The following is a 19,902-nucleotide window of genomic DNA, read 5'->3' on the forward strand; positions in this document are numbered from 1 at the left end:
GTTCAGCCTGCGCTGCACCATTAACGTCAGATGAAAATTATCCAGGAAGTTACTGCCTTTAATCAACGTTCGTCTCGAAATATTTTTATTCTTCCTTTTAACATTTTGCTTTGTTTACAGTGTTATTGTGATACGCATCCATATGTTGTAGTGTATGCAGAATTACGATTCCTTCCACTTCCAAGTTTTCGGCACATGAAAAGCGTAGAATCCAAGAGGCAGCCGGAATTGATGCGGTAGTCAGGATCCTGGTTTTATTTAAACCTCTACCCAACACTACATGCAAAGCCTTTCAATTAATTTTCTAAGATTTTACAACAGCAAAGAGCAGCAATAAATTTCAGGAAAAGTTTTATAGCCCATCTGTAGTCACTCCTCCACCTGAGCTTGACAGTATGTTCCCTGATCCCGATTTTCACCATTAAACTTGATCTAACTGCGCGTTGAAACACACGGGCCCCTTTTGTTCTGCGGTGTAGCCCATGGGCCAGACTAACAGCCTCCGAGGCCCTCCACACGTTTCGTTTTGCTACTTCGATTCATTCAACTTCGAGGAAGACTCCGTAGAGACTCCGAACAGATGGATTAGAGATGGCGTCTACCTAATGGTAGCTATTCCAATCCCATTTTCTACGAGAACGCTCCTAGCAAGCAAAACACCACCAGACTTGAACCATTTGGAAAGCCCTTTATGGAGCTGCCTGCTGTGATCGTCTCGACTGGCTGCACAAAGGCAGCGGTACGGTAGGCAACGGTGCAGAATGCAGCAACTACACGATGACCGTAGAAATCGTCGCTACCAGCTTAGACTGCAAAAGGAGGTATTTGTGGGAATGTCGCCACTCCAGAAAAACGCTCCTCTTCTTTGCCTCCTCATCGAGGTTATCGTCATTCACCTCGGGCAGCTCCTCATTCTTTTCACTCTGTTATTTTCCCCCCTTAAATAGATCTGTTTATTCCACCTTCTCTTGTCTTATTCGCACCTCATTCCTCCCACAGGCGATCATCAGGGATTTCAGATATTGTACAGCTCGCGCCGATTTCTTCCATTTTTATCTCAAAACAGACCCACTTCTAGGTTGGTTGAATTAAGTAGTTGCTAGAATCCGATAAACTTCACGTCAGATGTTTCTACAGCATCCCCTTCCTTCAGATAATCATCTGTCTGAACTACTTCGTAGCAGTTTCCATTTTGGCGACCTACATATTATTGATGTTAAAAATACATCCCTTGAATGAATAAATAGGAGCACCCTGTTGATTAATCAACAAAATGGCTGGAACGGGTTGACAAGAAATGTGCTCGGACATTTTGTATTGCCCCTAAAATGGATCGCTTAGTGGGTTGTGCGCCTTGCCGCTGTAATCTTATCCGGGGCCATACGACTACTGGGCTCACATACAAACCGACTGAGGTACTATATGGGAGGTCTATTTCAAATCCACCAGAAGTTGCGCGTATCCACTAATTTTCTTGATATTTATCTTTGTACGTAGACTAGCTGCAGATTTCTTACAAGTCAAGACTTTACTGGTCCTATGAAATACTCTGAGCTGCGGCTTGCTGGCTGCCAAATGAGCCTTGGAGAAAGAAAGGTAAATTGCAGGAAAGCACGCAAAGGGGTCCACAAATGCATGAATCAAAATGGAACCCAAACAGCATTGAAGCCAGCAAACTTTACGCAGAGATGGCCTCCTACTTCCAGGAATGCTGAATCAATGTGTACAATAATGCTGGGACAACTCAATTCGATTCTGCCTTTTTACTTTCCTTGGTAAATTACATCTTGACATAAGATGCAAAGCAGCAAAACATGTAGTGAGGAAGAGGGCGGACTCTTCAGAAAAAAAGGAACATTTGAAAAACGGCGGCATAACCGGTGGACTTCAAGTGGCTGATGAGAAGTTCCTTCCAGTGGAGCGCACTCTTCCGGTTAACTCAGCTTCCATTTCGCTCACGCAATTTTGCAGATAGAGTTGAGTTAGGTGCGACCGATGTGAAAAGTGCGTTAACAAATAGCGAATAGGCGGCCCAAGTAGGCCTGCATCAAATGTAAGAAGGGAAGAAATCCTAAGTGGTATTGGGCATCACAAACAACACATCTAATTAACAGCATAATTCACGACTTTACTTTCAAATTGAATTAAATTGGCATTTGCGTGGCGGCAGCAGCAGCAACAGTGGTGACCGTGACCCCACCTCTCCTGCAATCCACTCTCATCTCATCTGCTGGGACCCGGTGCACTTAGTTACAGACTTGGTGCCCTCCGACTCCGCGTGCTTGGCTAATTGTTAAGCAGGAGATGCACAGCCGTCCGGACCTCTCAGCTCCTGATGGTTGGCTTTTCACTGCAATGAGTCAATCGACTGGATTTCACAGCAATACGCTCGAAGGTCGCCATTCACAGAGAAGATGTTCGTGTCCGGATGCACCTAGCACAACACCTTGTAGACGTAGTTGGCGTAGCTCTCCTTACTGCTCCCCCTTTTCACCTTCTCCACCTTTGCCTTGAACGCCATCCTAGTGGCTTCGCATGACACCTCTGTGGGAATCATAATAACTTCAACTCGCCACTGAAATGCAACACAACCCTTTCTGACACCACCATTGCCACACCTACTTATTTTTTTATTTTTCCGTCGCCGTCACTGACAAAATTCGCCTCGCCACTGGTGCGCGAGTGTCAGCCAATCACAATGAGTACAACTGGGTCAGGCATCTTCTTATTGGTCGGAGTATTGCACTGGAACAAGCACTAGCAGAAGTACGATCAAAAAGAGTTACGCTCGGCATTTTCAAATAAACAGCATGGCTTTAGAAAACAAATTAATTAAAATTCATGAGGTGAATTAAACTTTCTGTTTCAGTACAAATTCACGTCCTCGAGACTCGGTTAAGCTCGAATTGGAGGTGGGTTTGGGGTTGAGCCTAGAATCTAATGCTTCAACATTGGATTAAATCAACTGGGCAACTGCCTATAGTGTGGCAGATAATACAAACAGTCCTACAAACAGATCTACATAAACAATTAAGCCAGTTAAAAAATAAAAAGCATTGGTTGTCTCAATAAAAGTGCAATTAATCTTCAGTTATGCATAACGATAAAAGTGACAACACCTAGCGGCGTTTTCAGATAAACAAACGCCTAATTTGAATGTTCACGTCAATCTCAACTTCGCCAAGGAGGACCTTAACACCCAAAGCAATATTAGTTTCAAAAACGTTTATTATAGATCTACTTACGGTAGCCGTACGAAGATAAATAAATTGCCAAAACAAGTGATCATACCTGTGGGAGACAATCGCACAACTCTGGAGTGCTAGAAGGCAATAAAAAAAGCAGATTCTGGGTTCTAGCACCAAGACTGTACTTTGAGATACAACATTTGCTAAATGATTTCGTTGCTAGGCCAATGCACCAGTAATCGACAAATAAGATAACCATACTGCAGGACACCAGTGGATTCACAAGGCTTTTCTCTTCCGCAAATATTTAACGACTGCCTCGCCTAATTAGTAAGTGATTTTTAAATCTGCCACTACTTTATGACTCTGAACCTAGAAGATTCACCGATTGGAATGTCGAGGCTAACGCTCAAATGTACCAGAGAACGACGCGGCACTTGTAATCTCGTAAGCTGCACTTGCACCTGACATTATGGTTGGCAACGCTATTGTCTTCTAGCTCTTCTTGATCCCACTATCCAGTCTCCCATAGTGTCGCAGCCTATCCAAATTGCAGGGAAGACACGGCTTGACTCGACTCGACACCTCACGTCATGTAACAGCCACTTCTGAATTCGAATCCCGAGTACTGCAACCTAACTTCCGAGTTGCGAGTTCTTGTTCTTCAGGGCCAAGCTAACCCCAAACCGACATTTCTTTCTTCAATAATCCTTTCTGCATGTGGATGGACTTTGCATTCCGAATTCTTTAAATAGCCTATCAGAACGGCGACGTTCTCTTTGCGGGTGGAGGTCTCTACCATCGACGCGAACGGATGTGACCGCTGGTTGACTGGCTGCGGACTATCTACTGCCAAGAAGAGGCGGTTGTCGCCTCATCGCACATTAACAGTACTTTGACGGATCTTGGTCTTAACAATGCTTGTTGGGTAGCACAATGGTATATGGAAAGACCATCTGGGCTCCATACTGACCAATTAGTAAGTTTCGTAGGAAATAAGGAAAAATTAGGGGAACCGAATAAGAGAGGCAGCTTCGAGAAGTTGGAGAATAGTACAGCTAGCTTGCCAAGGGTCTTCTCTGCAGCTGTTTCCTACCCACATTGGACAAGGATGCGAAACTTTGGTGGCAATTACTTGAAGGAATAAATACCTGGAGGCGACATTTCTCTTTTTTAATCCTGCCAGAACAGAAAAGGTAATCAAACGAATTTGGTGATGAAAGGTGAAAAGAATACAGCCACTCCACCACCTCACAGTTGACCACATGCACAATCAAGGCCATTCCCGCCTACTTTTAGTCGTTCTACAACAAACACGAATTTTTTCCTCACCACATTCAACTTTGAGGTTGTATTGTAAGGCAAATATACCTGTCTGCAGGGAGCTACCGTATTCCAACATGGCAATCACGCAATCCACGTATCCACCAGTAGCAGCCCGAGGAGCTGCAGTGGTTTTAAAAGCGCCAGTGTCTTGAACAGAAGCCTCGTCATTTGCGCAAAAACCCTTCGTGATGGATTCAATGAGACATATTTTATGATGCTCTGATCGAATTCACTATGATCAGCCCCAGAGGTGGATGAAACGATGCAGTATTGCTAAAAATACTTAGAATGCACTATCTCCAAAAGGCCATGCGTTAGTTCCTCAAAATACCTTAAAGGGTACACCTCACCACTGCAAAACCAGCTTCCACTTCTCTTCCAGCTTAGAGTCATTCAATAAGTTATCCTCTTTTCAAAAAAAGGGTTGAAGAATTCTGCAGAAAACTTGACAGACGATGAAAATGCAACCCGCCCACCTACTAACTACTTACATAAGTTGTGTGCACCAAAAAGAAAACCAAATTAACGACACTTCATCGACTCACGCGAAAACCTAGGCAAGGAACATAACTTTATTCGATAGGTAATTTACTGGATGATTAATAAAAAAAACATTAATTGGAAGAGTGTGAATAGGATGGGGAATTGTACCAAAAAATCTACTTAATTTTGGGAAGGTGTTGGCAGTGGTGTCGTCTGAAGCACCGAGTGGGTGCCTTGCTCTATGCGCGGCAGCGATTATTTCGCTGTAGACTCAACGACGATCCCCGCGTCATTTCGGTGCGACAGATGGACCTGGTGGCGGATCATCTAATGCAGTCGCAGAACGCACACCGTTCAGTCGAGGACATCACTGAACTTCCCCAAAGTCTTGCCGCAACAGTAATTGAGCTAACGCATCTTAGCGCCACCTGCCGGTGTCAGTAGCCGTCGCTTGTAGTGCCTTGCTGCCATTCCCTCCTCGCTCCTCTACCCCTATTCCCTTCGTCAAATTGTGACCATCAGCACTGTTTTACCAGCCTTTGCATCTCTGATTGGAGCCTTTTACGTATTCCCAATTTCTTGCTGCTTTTGTTCAACAAACAGCCCTACTGAGTGACGAGCAATGTGACCGTTTGGAAATGTGAAGCTGTTCCGCTGAAGTGCAAGTAACGTGGAATCGACCCCCAGAGATGCGATTGGTCTGTTGACATTGTACGCTGAGTAAATACCGGCTAAAACTGTTATGAGAATAAGTTTTCCTCTAGGTTTGGTGGGGTGCTACGTGCAAGACGACTCAAGGGTCTTAATTACAGTTTCTACCAGTAAAAAGGGCACCAGCTTTTGTCAATCAAATACGTCCATTAACAAAAGTATTGGTGAAAGCGTGACCAACCAAGTGAGTGCTTTCAATGAGAGCCCAGAAACCTGTCAGGACGATGCCAGTGGTATGGGTGACAGGGACGGTGATTCACCGCCGGTCAGTTCTCAGATACTTCTCTGTTCCTATCACACCGATGGATGCAATACCGAATTGACGCACCCTGGAATAGCCCACTTCACCTCAAACTAAAGGCATCGTCCACATTTCCTCGCCTTATTCTCGATTTGCAAGACCGCCTGGCCCCATCCAAGTCGGAGCCAGGCCACACCGATGGAATGCAACCCATGTCCATCCAGGCTGGAGCTCACCATGATCCTAGTACCCAACGTTAAGCGTACACATCAGTTACTACTTCACTCACATATCTGTAATGTGGTCGGCTCAGAAGTGACACCCACGAATGGTTCCCCACACTCTCCCGAAGGCAATGGGTACATGATAAAGGTCAACATCAGTACACTGAAATAAGGTTATTGAAACAAATAAAAGGCGGAGTAATCATCTCAAGACATAGACTATCGAAATGGACAAACGTTCTAGCGGGCGAGACCTCGTGTTCTCCTTTCATAGGAAACATCTAGACCAAGTGATCAAACGCTCGTATTCGAGCGCAACAGTGGGATGAGCAACAGTAGCGAATGCAGACAGGTTTCATCTCACGCCTCGTGACCGATGAGCAGGAATAGATGCACTCGATACACTTCACATCAAAGTGCTCAACGTACCAAACTGCCTCCACACCACAAACGCGATGACACCGGAAGCAGCGACGCAGCACCTGCAATTGCAACTCCACATCCCGCGGCAACTGCAACTCCAACGCCGGCAGTCTGTAAGATAGTCAAAATACTGTCAAATAACAGCCTCAAGACGCCTTTGACTAAGCAATCAACCCCGAAATCGCTACAGATCAAGACTCTAGAAGCGAGCACCCAACATCACCTGCATTGCATGCATGCTACAACTCCAAATTCTTACCTTAGCCGACAACACACTCCTCCCCATCAACTTATAGACGGTCAGGAGCGAAAACCAACAGCTTCGCCTTCAAAGCAATTGCATGGGTGCACACCAACAATTTCACAACAACCTAGATCTAGAATACCACAACTCACTTGCATACAACCGCCGTAGCATACAGGCTGACAGTGGTCCATTTCTCCTCCAAAACAGGGGCATTACAACACCCGAAATCATGAGTGACGGACCTCTCAAACCATCTCGAAACCACATAGGCTGGAAACTACCAAAGACCTCCCTCAACTAATGATCACAGGGGGCCAAAATATAAGGCCATAGTGTCTAATACTAGTGGCCTAGAACTACACATGAATTGGCATAAGCACCACTCCACAATGGCGACAATCTGCAGGCCACTACTACGTCTACAAACCATTACTGCCATGGTCTCTAAAATCCTACTTCAAAGCCAAAGTGCTCTTATAAACTTTCAACTTAAACATCGTGGACTAAAAGTTCCGTCATTTCACGAGCCTACCCAAGAGGGCAAACAGGTAACAGCACTTCCACTTCAAGTCAACTCAACTGTCATTCGTCATTCTAACTTGTGGCACCAAACCCTACTCCCAACGACGAGCCAGACGCCTCGAATAGCATTCAACTGAATACACCCTAAACCACGTCCCAATCGTTAGATGACATGATTGCCTTACGTCTACATCACTGTCAAGGTAAACGATATTTATCATAACCAACCACTTACAAATGTCCATAATTCTGCAGAAATGCTGCAGACGCAAAGTGGAAGAGACTTTTGGGACTCTCATCACACACCTTCGGAGGGAAAGATGCAATCCACGGATTGTCGGAAAGACTCACTGTCTCCAGCTTCCAAAATTGGGAGATAGCATAGGGTAGGCAGCGCAGTTTATTATTTCTCAATTGAAGATTCCTAAGTTTTTTCAAGCTGTGCAAGTTGGCCGCTGGCAATGCACCTAGGCGATTGTCTAATGCACCAAGAAAGATGTTGAATACGAATGATATGTTACGCACAAACATCGACTCAGAAATATTGGTAGAGATTGCAGTACGCCAATTACCTGTTATAAGCAGACTTTCCAGATTCTCCAGATTCCAAAAGTCCTCCGGGAGCCAAGCAAGCCTGTTCTCCGACAAGTTCAAGTAAAGAAGACTGCTGGCTAAAGCAGAGTCCCTCGAAACACTCGGCCAAGTCTCCATCTCATTTGACTTCAGACAGAGACGGGTCAGACGCAAACACTCCACACTCTTGGGAACTGATGATATTCGGGTCTTCTCCACACTTAGCATGGATAGATTTGCCAATTGCAAAATACGACTATCAAAGCTCTTGAGCTTTATGTTTACTATATGCAGACTCTCAAGGTGAGGTGGAAACGGTTTCCCCAAGGGATAATCTCTCCACTGCTCAATTACAAGTTTGCCGACATCGGGCGCCTGCAAACCTCACATTAATGTAGTGACATACCCTGGAGAGCCCACCACCCAATCCTAACAAGGCCCTTACGTCAACTTTTTGTCCATTCTTCATGTCGCGAAGAAAATGACATAGTTTTTGAGCCAAGTCCGGTCTAACCTAACATGCGGTAACTCAAAAATACCAATGTTCTACCTTGCAAAAGAGGACATCTTGAGCAGGTTCAGCCAAACGAATGGTGAATTTACCCTCGCGCACGAATCTATCATACACTTCGACAATGTTCCCCTTAAGCTAATTTTATTAACAATAGAATTTGAATACCTTAAAACCTAACGTCCATTTGCTCAGCGGACATGATAAAACCATACGGAGAGCCGATCCATAAATAATAACGTCGGTTCTTTTGAATCGCTTGGCCCTTCCATGTAGCGAATTTGACGGATAGCAAATTGTCTCGCAACAAAATAACATCGATGAATTACAGAACACTCGCAGACCGAGCCATAATAATATTTGATTTAGCGGTGCATTCAAACAAAAACAAATAGGTTTGCATTAAATAGTGGCTTCAGAAAAGAATATTTTATTAAAAGAAAACTTTTTCAGCGCGGTGTCTCATGTTTTGATTAGTAGCCCTATTATTCTGATATACACACTTATTTTGTATCGTGGCAGGTAGTGAAAACAGCTATCTTCTCCTTTTTTGTCCTTAGCTGTGTTATTGTTATGAGATATGGTTTAGGTGACAAGCTGTTCCATTGCACCCACCTCGCGGCTTAGCAAAAGTTGTCATTTTTTGCGGCGGATGCAAACATTGATCCTACAAAATCTTGACAACTTGTATCATTCCTATGCTACTATGCAATGCAAGATTCTTTGCTCCAGCCAATCTTCTCTTTCCACAAGCCTGAACCCAAACTGTAGTTTAAGGAAACAACAGCGCTAGCACTGCATCAAAGGCAGCACTGGTAAATCACTGACTTTGACAAATGAAATGATTTGAGCACCCCTAGTCCAACTTTTTTCTTTATCTCAAATGACTGCACACAGAATATGCAGTGTTCATAGTCTCAGAACATTTTTTTCAATCGCCGTGGATGGGAGGCCAAAACAACCTTAAACCCGATAAAAATTTCAACGAATGCTTCAATACGTTGGCCTAGCTCATCATTTGGTAGCGTTAACAGATATTAGCCACAGTGTTTTTCTATAGTGACCAAAGTATATTTGAAATAGTCTGTGAATATGCATGTAATAAAAAAGAACTTGCAAAGAGACAGAGATGCATGTTGTTCAGATAAGGTATAGGATAAGTCCACATATCATTGTAGAGGAAACCCATAGTACGAGACCCATCTCCCTGTCTATCATCACCTCTGGCTACACCTCCAGTTGACAGTAGGTAAGTCGGCTGAGCAGAGAGTTTGATATCCTAGCCTAGCATTTGTATAAGCTATTTTTGCAATAATTTGGGTAATCAGTTAAGCTGCTGTGACTGTAGCTGTGGCTTTGATTGTGCCTATGATTATGGACGTTGACATGGCTACAGGTGAAGCCGAGCACCCTTGCGGCAGTCAGGAAGTCCAACCCCAAATTCGAACCGAACTAGATGTCAAGACCGGCGCTGGAGACGCATAGACTGAAAAACAGCAGTAATTTATAATGTGCAGTTAAGAAAGCGCCAATCAGCACACATTCTCATCTCAATCAAAGGATATTTAAATCAATCCTCTTCCTCATGCACCCTAATACCGGATGTTCAGCCAAGGTGGGGAGCCACAAATGCTGTCCCGTTGAACAGCAGACACGACACCCCAACAGGCCACGTGATACCCGACAAGTGTCGCGCCCGATCAATTTCCACGCATGTAAACGGAGAAAAAATGCAATCACGTAGGCGTGAGACATGCTCACCGATATTGTACATCGCATTCCTCAACCCTGTCGTCCTTCCAACGGTTCATTTCACCTTCATCACATCCCTCTCCCTTCGTTATATCTTTGGGTTGGTCTGCTCTTCATTCTTCAACTCTTCTACCTCCACTATTTTAATAACGTCCATGGGTCAAAGCGGAGGGAATAGGTAGAATGCATAAGAAGTGGGGACAAGTTATTCAATCTTCTTCTGCCTTTCCTGCTTCATGTTTTTTTTTATTTTTTTTTCTAGCCTGTCTTAATCATTTGTATGTTTTATCTTGAACATCGTATAAGCTGATAGCATTATCAATTGAGTATGTGGAGAGGAAGCTGTGTACCCACACCAAGCACGTCGGCTGAATGTTCATTTACATTTCTCTCCACTCCAACTAATTCTCCTGTTCAGCCTTACAGCTGATGCGCGGGCAGAGAGGCGGATGAACGAATAATTGAATAGATGGAGAAGTGGAAGATGGGGAGAATGAAGAAAGCAGTGCCACATCACCAAAAAGTTCTGAAGCAACCCACACACTGTGCACAGGCACCAGGGCTTGGTATCTTTCAATACTCCCCTTTCACCTCTTCCCTTCTTTTCGCCATATATTCTTCCCCTTTTTTTCTCCTTTCCTCCCATTTCATCTCTTTCCTGCTCATCCTCCTACTGCCTCGTTCCTTCCAGAGCCTCCACCACATCAATCGAGTAACCCTCACTCATCCCTTAGTGAAGGGCATCAATTCGCGCACGGACAGAATAAAAGAAATTCATCATAAGCTTGCGTTTGGGAACCCTGTAGAATTCTTTAAGGGTGAGTCGTTGATTCCTCATCTGCATTCATACCTTGATTACGGCTTTACGTTCAACTTTGTGCCTCTTTACAAAGCATTTTACTACTACGCATTTGCCGAGGGTAGCAACGGCAGGAGACTGACTGGAACCCAAAAAGTTGTTCGCTATCATTCTCCCGTTTTAAAAATAAGACAGTAATCTAGAGTAGACTAAACTATACGAGGCCATCTGTCCTACTTCATAGCTGCTTCCATAGTCCATCATTCAAGCACCAATCATTTGTCACCCGAAAACGCGCCGTTTCCGGAAGACCTCAATGCCGCATTCTAGCACCACCATTTATTGCACCATCGACCATTTTCCACTTACTTTGACTCCTTTCAACACGTCGTTTGGACCTGGTGGATGTAACTTCGGCTTGGCTACCTTCGAAACCTGATTTAACTTACTCTCAAGACTCCAACAGGCACCCGTAAAACGTAATATAGACCATTTTGAAAAGGTGCGGTAACAGAAACATGCATCCGGTCTGATGCTGACCTGTGCATGCAACTGCTTATTGGCATGCCTTACCAAAACTTCACAGTCCCCCTTACCTTGCCCTCCTTCAATTTCCCCACATTTCTAACCCACATTAGATAAAGTGGAGGCTGAACTTGTTGTACGCTATCCGAGGCGGTCTGCTCTGCGAAACGAGTTTGACTCGACTTTAAATCTGCAGGAGCACTTACTCAAGTCGGTTGCATATCACTGGATGGAAGTGTGGTAGCAGAATGTACCGCCCAGAAATGGACCAGAGCTGTGATTGTGGTGATGAATCACTCAATGATCAGCATGTCACTTTGGGGAAGATCCTCTATCCTTGAGCGAATTGGCAAACCACGTGACACTGCTAACATCAACTTGGAACTGGCGTGTCAAGCAAAAATCTCAACAAAATTTTTTATTAGGGTGATAAACAACTCGCACACCCCTACGTCAAGCTGGGAAGGAAATTTCGTGGAGGCCACTAAGCGAACGGGTTTCACGTGTCATTTACTGACAGATGACAGCACGCATTGAAACAACTTTTACTCTGGTATGGCATAGGCAAAAGCGCCGCACTCAAAGTATCATCTCTTCCTGGCATTAACACTGGTCAATCACATGTCAATTAGCCACGCCTGGCAGATAGACATGCCCGCGATAGACAGAAAGGAAACGAAGGTGAGATAGGAACGGATGCGCCTACGACTAGAGCCAGGCTATTCGCCTCTCGTGTCATCACGTGCTACAAAATGGATTCTACAATGTTGACTTGTTAAAAAATGGTCGCATGCAGCAATTGTGACTACTTCCACAGTCCAAGATTACAACTGTCGCCATTGCAATAAGGATGATTCAAGACACATTTCTTTCCACTTTTCTAGGACAGCTCAGATACCATAGTCCCGAAATAGTAACGTCAATACTGAACCCCTATTCAGATATAAATTTAGATCGGTATATGGTTCCCTTTAGGATGGGTTAACGAATTTAGAGAGATGGACCTGGAGGAAAGAAGAAAGTATGGCAAGAATAGATGAATAGACTGGCAATGGTGGGATTCAGCACAAACGAGTGGGAGAAGTGGAGTGAGCTGATTGATGGGTAAATGGGTCCGGATGGATGAGTAGATGGGTCGAGGCATCTGCGTTTTTTTACTACAGATACATTTATTTTGTCTACTTTGAGCCTATACCATGCCTCCCAAAAGGATCCACAACTAGTTTATGATTAGGATATTTGGGTAATCTCCCAGAAGGAAACGCTTCAAACCGCTGCATCCTTTACCGATCCCCTAATTAGTGGTTCCATGTGGCTGCACTACTGGCTTCACGTTTCGCCTTCAAAATAGTACCACGCCAAGTCTTTTTTGAAACTCGTCGCCGAGAAGCGAGGCAATTTTGAATTTACCAACAGGTTCAAATAATCACAGTGAAGAGACATTGACACTCACAAGTCCGTCATCTCCAGTCCAGGTTTGCTCACGTCATCCAAGTTCGCACGGTACTCCTGAATCTTCCTCAGAAGTGGTTTTAGCCCTTTCATTCAGATGACGACAGTGGTCATTTTGCACCTGACGCCCGTATTAGCGAATAGTTACTTTAAATTTCCGTCTCCAGCAGAAGTGACTGTAAATTCTGAGGTTTTCAACTTCACCAACAGCCGAGCAATCTCGACCAGTCCACGACTCCACGCAATACAGCGTTGAGCATTCACCTGATTGGTCAAATTCAAGGCCAAGTCTATCTTGAGAAAACTTGGAGTATTTTAGCCGTCCAACAACCAACGCAATGACATAACCCTAGTCCTGAGTTTACATCCACCAATTCTGGACTACTATTGGGATAATAGATGAATGACTGTTCTTGTTTTGCTATCTACTCTGTGATCAATAACTTCCAATAACTAGGTCCACATTTCCAACAGTTCAAACTTTTGGCCACCAAGCATAAGGAGGCATAGGGGGCATCGTTTGCCTTCCTGTCTAACTGTCACTGCCTCTCCTATGGGGAGGAGTCAACAATGCTTTCTTGATAAAAGAGGAAAAAAAAACAAAGCGGTTTTGGGACAGTTGGCAAGTTTCCACGGTTAAGCCAGCAAAGACGTCGAATTTAAGTTAAACTTTTGGGATATGCGGTAGAGCCAGGCACCTTGACGGGTTAAGGTAGAGTCATCATAGTCAACAAATGCTTTTACGCATCTTAATTTAATCCAAAAACCGACATCATTTAATTGATGTCTTTTGCTTGTGAAAGTATCTGTAGTGAATTGTTGGTTGTCAAAAGAGGAATATACCTAAGGCACGAATGTCCTTATGTTCTCCAAATGGAAAACAGATAACTCAACACTACATAAAGCCTTGTAATTGCTTTTATGAAAGAGTTCACAATAGCTAGGAGTAACAATAAATTGGAAGAAGAGGTGTAAAAGAACACAATCTGCTGTCACTCTTCCACCTGATGCTGACAGCCTGTGTCCTGATTGCCACTTTCAACAATAAATTTCTAAAACAGAAATGGTCAAGTCATGCCTTTTGCAATCTTGCCCTCTAACGACATTCCAAGCACAATTACTTTAATGAACGAAAATTTGGAGAACCAAAAGACACGATTCGATTGTCAAAAGTTAAGCCAACCACTTCTAGGTCGTGCAGGTTGAAGAATCTTATTGAACAGGTAGGTGGTTCCCTCGATCCGGAGCTTAACGGCTGTCTTCAATGCCTGGGTGCAGACAGCTGATATCACCTTGCGATGCAGCATTAACCTCTGACCAAAATTGTAGTACAAATTAACAACGGTACTCTGCGCTCATCTTGGAATAATAATCCCCTTCTGAATTTCATCCTTTTTCTCTACACTCTTAGGGTGATACGCATCTAAACCTCGTAGTACCTGCAGGGCTACAATTCCTAGAACTTCAAAGTTTACGTCATAAGAAAAGTGGCGAATGCAAGAGGCAGCTTAAAATAACGGCTCGGTTTCCAAAATCTTCCACATGCCTTCCAAGATAAGTGTTTTATAGCTGCCATTTTAAGGTAAATCAAAATCACCTGTTGATGCGAGTGCTTATGTTCGTTGTTGCCATTGGGGGAGAAATCGTCGGCAGCAACATCGGCGGAGGCGACGTGGACATCTGTTGACGGGTAGGCGGAGTCGGTAGGATTGTGTGGTGGCGTCCTCGGTGCTGATATAGCCACGAATTCAGCGCTCGAAGAATCTGTTTTTAGGCACGAATGAGGAAGTGGATCTCTCATTTATTCATCCATTTGAAATATACATAAATTGACGAGTGGTGATTTAAAATTTACTTCAGCGGAAGATTAGTAAACTTTGATGAAGTGTTAGGTTTCCGGTTTTTACATGTCGTATTAGGTTTAAGCCGATATTGCGCTGAAATTTCACGCAGAATTTTTGCTCGTGGGAGGATGGACTAAAGCCAGGGGTTCAGAAACACGCTTTAAATAACCATTCTGGGAAGATGCTTGCCAACTCAAAGATAAGTAAAAATTCGTATACGAGTTGTGTGGCACAAACAGTGGAAGGAGCTCGCAAAACCGCTTGGCAGGAATGCTTAAGGAATTTTTGACGTAGTGATTTGAGACAATTTAAAGCCGAGAGACCAAAACCGAGTTGAATGATGTGGTAGAAGTGGATACCTCCACCGAAAGCTACCCGAAAATTCGCCTCTGTGTGTCAATGTGGCTACCATTCAAAGTGCTGGTTCAATGGAACCAGTTCCTCCAGGTCAAAAGACAGATTGGTTCTGACTTATGAATTGCATGAGTGAGAACCGAAAGAGGGATTGCTGTCTCAATGCTTGGTGTTAATCACTTAATTGACCTAATGACATGCAATGTATTTATGAGACAAAAACTATTTTTTTCCCTCATTCGCCAGATGGATTGGCTGAAATAAAATCCAAGATCCAAGCCTGGTAGTACCATCGACTGCCTTTCCATTAAGGTGACACAAATACATCCTCGGCACTTTAAACTTAAACCTCAATCCCACGCACTGCCGCTCGAAAAATCGTATAATGTCAGCAAGACAAAAGTAAGCATGCTCTAATATTTACTTCTAATGATGGAGTAAATCACATCGTAAATTAATTCTTGAGTATTTTAATGACCTACCAAGCTTTTCCAAGATGTTATAGCAGAAGATAAACGTTGCCAGCTGATCCCAGCCCTCTTGCAGCAGTTGAAAGTCCAGCATTCTCGACGGCCGCGCTTCTGATTTCAGTACCCCCATCTCCTGCCGTTTTAAGAGCCCCTCCTCAGTAGTCTCCTGAACAGCAAACACAGGACTGGCCAATTTGTCCACCTCCTTCACAGCCATTGCCTCCATCGAATTGACAGAATTTTGAGACTTTTTCGAAGTCGACGGCTGTGGTGAAGAGATATAGCCCGTATCACAGCAGGCGCTGTCTGACTTGCGTAGAAGTAGACTGCTAAATGACACCTTCTTGGACAATTTTACTGTACTGGGTGTCCGTGTGAGCAAGGAGTTTTGAGTCTTCAGTAAACGCCTCAACGGAGTTATGCTTGTCGGCACCATGAAGATAGGGGGATCAACACGTCTCGTGGACTCACAAACATCATCAAGGGAGGTGTGGAGTTGCATCTCTTTGGGAGTTTTGAAGCTATCAGGAGATTGCTTAGGTTGCACACTTCCCACTACCTTTTCAGGGGATCTAATGGTGGTAGAGTTATATGCATTCGGCTCAGGCAAATTGGTCGGTTTGAGGCACGTAGTGTGGTCGTAGGACTCGTCCATATCTACGGGGAAAATGGGTGAGATGGTGTAGTCCAGCTGACGGTAGTGAATGAAACCGGAGCGCTCTTCTTCAGTCGCCTCTACGGAGGCGAGAAAGGAACAGAGCTCCTCTTCCACCATCTTATCTGTCTCGGGACTAATCCGATCGTCAGCATCCTGCTCCCATTTGGCCTTCTTTGGTGCGACTTCGGAGGGTGTTTGAATGAGAGAAGATGGAGGCAAGGATGGAGGATCACCGGCAAATGGTGTTTCAGGAGGCATCTGAGTGTGTGGAGTGCTGATCGCGGAGATATTAAGAGCTGGAGTAGATGGAAGGTTGGCGGTATTCGGAATGGGACTGATGTCTGCTAACTGCTTACCCGACTTGCCTTCTGGTACCTCGATTAGACAAATTAGAACGGTTTGTATTCATTACATCATTTAGTATAAAATTCCTGACACCTAGCAAAGCAGGATATTCTGACTGTCCTTTAATCTTACTAAGCTTCCAAATTTTATTTTACATCTGTCCACATATGACATATCAAGTAAGAGGGGATCCATGCGCTTTCATATAAGAGCCTCGCCATGGGACTGATAAAGCAAAACATTCGGCTATCATCGGGTCTGTTGCCCATAGAAAGCAGTTCTGACAGGCAACCTGAACATCGACTGCAGGTGAGTCAGTTGAGAGGTAGATCAAACCAATGAATGAAGTGGACAGGGCGGATAAGTTGTAGTAAAAAGGTCAGGTTTATTCATCTCCTACCATCTGTAGTACAGTAATCAGATTAAGCCAACTGCAATTTAATCTGACTCAAGCAAGATTTTATGACTACTTACCACCGGTAATGCGGATTGAACCATTTTACGATGTAATTTCCCTTCTCAAACGATCAGCTCAAAATAGCTACCATTAAAGTAAAAAGAATCCCACGTTAAATGCGGCCAACGCTTTTTTTGTGCGGCAACAAAAGGAACCAAACCTCCGATCCCTAATCGGGAGTCTACCTGTTCAGAGTGCGATTTGGTCGTCTTGAAAAAGGTACGAATATTTGCCTGCTTTAGGCTGCTGCACACTCCTTTTGGTGTTGAGAACAATGGCGCAGACGGTTTCGCCTGTTTTGATCTGCAAGTTTTTGGACTACAAGAAAAAGGTTGGCTTTTTGGCAAGGTTTTTTTCATTTTTAGGACCAGTCATCCGAAACTACTCACGTTTCCTTTTTACGCTCCTTCTTCAAATTCACCGAAGCTGGAGAGCTTGGAATGTAGGGACTAACAGTTACTGGAAGAGCCTGGCTTATATTGGCAAGAGTAGTAGTAAGTCCTCGATCCGTGCCTCCGGTGCAGGGCTCGAGCCAGGGAATGGGAAAATTGATATTCAAGTCGATGCCCACTTAAACAAATCAGAAGCAGAGAGTGAAGGGAGGTGATTGAGGAATCGAGAGGGGTGCATTTTGAGGACTTACAAAAGTTGAAGCTAATTAGACTGGTGAAGAGGAGCCTAACCTCTGACTCGTGGTGAACCACAACGCGATGCGACCACTGACCCGATGACTCAATCAACGTTGTTCTATACTCGTGTAAAAGAATTCTTAGTTAATTTTTATAAAAAAAACACCGATGCATAAGTGTCAAGTATGAGGTTGTTTCCAAAGGTAATGAGCATCACCAAATTTAAGGGACTGACAGCTTGGGTGGGAGTGAGGAAAACTTACGAAAGCACAGTCTTGAAGATGACGCGATTTTTGTCGTCTCCAACTATGAGAGCGACCTGATCAAACTTGCAGGCTCGTATAAGACGAACTGTGAACTCAAACTCCACGTAGTCAGGGGCAGCTGTGGCTACCTTGAAAATAAAATAAGGTGAAACCTTTCTAATCAAGTATGATTACGGTTGGATGGTGGCCTGCCTGAAGACAGAAATTAACACACTTAAAATACTTTTCTAAATAATAATTTACCAATTTTTAGGTGAAATTGGCAATAAGGACCTATTTACTTAATGCATTTGTTACCGATGTCACATGCAACCTCTCGATTATATTAGATGAGTCTAATGTCACAAATATGCAATTGAATTGGATTTGAAACTACAACACATATGGGTGAAGTTCCTGCCCTAAAAATGATCTGATTCTTTTTATATTTTGAGTAATAACTGAATTCTGGTCAGGTAATGTGTGTACCAGACGAAAAAAAGGCATAGTCCATGATGGTTGTCTTTCCCAGAGACTTGGATAGTTAACAGGGATATGTTTTAATGCACGACCACTACCCCATTTAAAACCAGTTTTGTCTTAGTTATCGGTGATACATAACGGCTCAGGGCAAATTGACAGACCTGTTCAGCAGCGAGCTCATATTTGGGGACGCCAACAGCACTCTCGTAGACTCTATCACCAAAAGGCGGTTTTCGATTAAGGATCTGCAGGAATGAAACATCCAGTCAAAAGGTACTAGTTACAAAGCACAAACTGTAGATGTTGCACGGCAAATACAGTGTTAGGTGTAAAGTAAGCAAAACAGGAGCAATAACGCCTCTTCAACCGATTGTGAGATGTAAAGCGACTAACTCAGCATTTAGTCATCATACTGTAGCAAAACATCAGGCAGCCCTATTTTGTACATCGTGACAGATTTGTCTGATGAGGTTGATCTTCCCCTTGGCCAATCAAAAAGGATTCCCTTTAATCGTAGCCTACCGCATTCGAGTTTCTCTGTAACCCATCCCCCTCCCTAAGCCAATTTTTCAATCTTCAATCGAGTGTATTTTAACCAAATCCAGAGGAGCCACTCTTTCATCTACTTTTTTACTCGTCATACAATCACATTTGAGCAGTCGAAACAGGGAACCCTACTTTGACAAGAGAGTAAAGAAGATTAATTGCTTGCATGCACCCACCCGTTCCAGCATTCTTGGTCCAAGTCTCTCGATATCTTTGAGTGAGACCACTCCAGCTTCAGCCAGTTGATTGGCGTATTCCTTGCCCACATCGGGCAGTTGACGCAGCGAGGCGAGAGGGGCATCGGCCCAGACACGATAACTGACCACCTTGGCTAGTTCAATCACATGGGCCATGCAGGCGAAGCCCATGGTTGCTGGCGGAGGAGGATTGTCCGCGTCCAATGTCCCGGCATCCCAGCTTCCACTTGAAGTGGTTGCCCAGAGGAGGTTGCGGAGGCCTGAATGAGTTGGGTAAGGTGTGCGTCAGACAGCTGGGTATTTTATCGACTCACCTGCAGCACAGCGAGTAAATACTTTGAGAGCTTTGCTGCTTTCCTGATGAAGACCCGCTTCGAGCACAACGAAATCATTCAACTCAGCTTGAAGCAGCGTGACCACTTTCATTTGTGGTGTGGTGATTCGACCTTTTGTTGGGTATCTAAGGCAGTTATGAATGAATACGTTTAACCTTTCCCCTGAGGTACAGTGTACCAATAGAGAGGGAAATCTTTCGTATATTTTCAACGTGTAACTTGATTTGATATCCAATCATCCAGCATTCTAGCATGTTTGTAGTACTCATTATAAGAATATTTGTAGATCTCTATAACAAAATATTTTGTGGCCTAATCGGACTTCGAAACATCTAGTGAATAGAGGAGTTGGTTTGTTGTAG

General features: G+C 44.0%; 2 protein-coding genes across 2 annotated transcripts in view; both read right to left on the reverse strand. All coding sequences in view use genetic code 11, as the record gives it.

The window, feature by feature from the left end:
• Positions 1-6,454: 6,454 nt before the first annotated feature.
• Positions 6,455-8,721, reverse strand: EGR_03784 (Peptidylprolyl isomerase-like protein; the record flags this gene model as incomplete). Its single annotated transcript, XM_024493033.1, has 6 exons — positions 6,455-6,707; positions 7,601-7,844; positions 7,938-8,313; positions 8,345-8,452; positions 8,489-8,587; positions 8,665-8,721. 6 exons carry the CDS (start codon positions 8,719-8,721, stop codon positions 6,455-6,457), a joined length of 1,137 nt encoding a protein of 378 aa, XP_024352494.1.
• Positions 8,722-13,121: 4,400 nt separating this feature from the next.
• The window catches only part of EGR_03785 (putative ATP-dependent DNA helicase HFM1), a gene marked incomplete at both ends in the record, with an annotated part of 11,148 nt that continues 4,367 nt past the window's right edge, over positions 13,122-19,902 (reverse strand). Inside the window, 11 exons of the mRNA XM_024493034.1 lie at positions 13,122-13,267; positions 14,161-14,290; positions 14,575-14,741; positions 15,658-16,678; positions 17,291-17,408; positions 17,495-17,675; positions 17,749-17,873; positions 17,998-18,128; positions 18,624-18,707; positions 19,185-19,465; positions 19,520-19,665. Coding sequence (XP_024352495.1) covers positions 13,122-13,267; positions 14,161-14,290; positions 14,575-14,741; positions 15,658-16,678; positions 17,291-17,408; positions 17,495-17,675; positions 17,749-17,873; positions 17,998-18,128; positions 18,624-18,707; positions 19,185-19,465; positions 19,520-19,665 — 2,530 coding nt within the window. The remainder of the gene's footprint in view (positions 13,268-14,160; positions 14,291-14,574; positions 14,742-15,657; positions 16,679-17,290; positions 17,409-17,494; positions 17,676-17,748; positions 17,874-17,997; positions 18,129-18,623; positions 18,708-19,184; positions 19,466-19,519; positions 19,666-19,902) is intronic.

Source organism: Echinococcus granulosus (genome assembly GCF_000524195.1).
Source record: "Echinococcus granulosus chromosome Unknown EG_S00021, whole genome shotgun sequence".
Lineage (NCBI taxonomy): Eukaryota > Metazoa > Platyhelminthes > Cestoda > Cyclophyllidea > Taeniidae > Echinococcus > Echinococcus granulosus.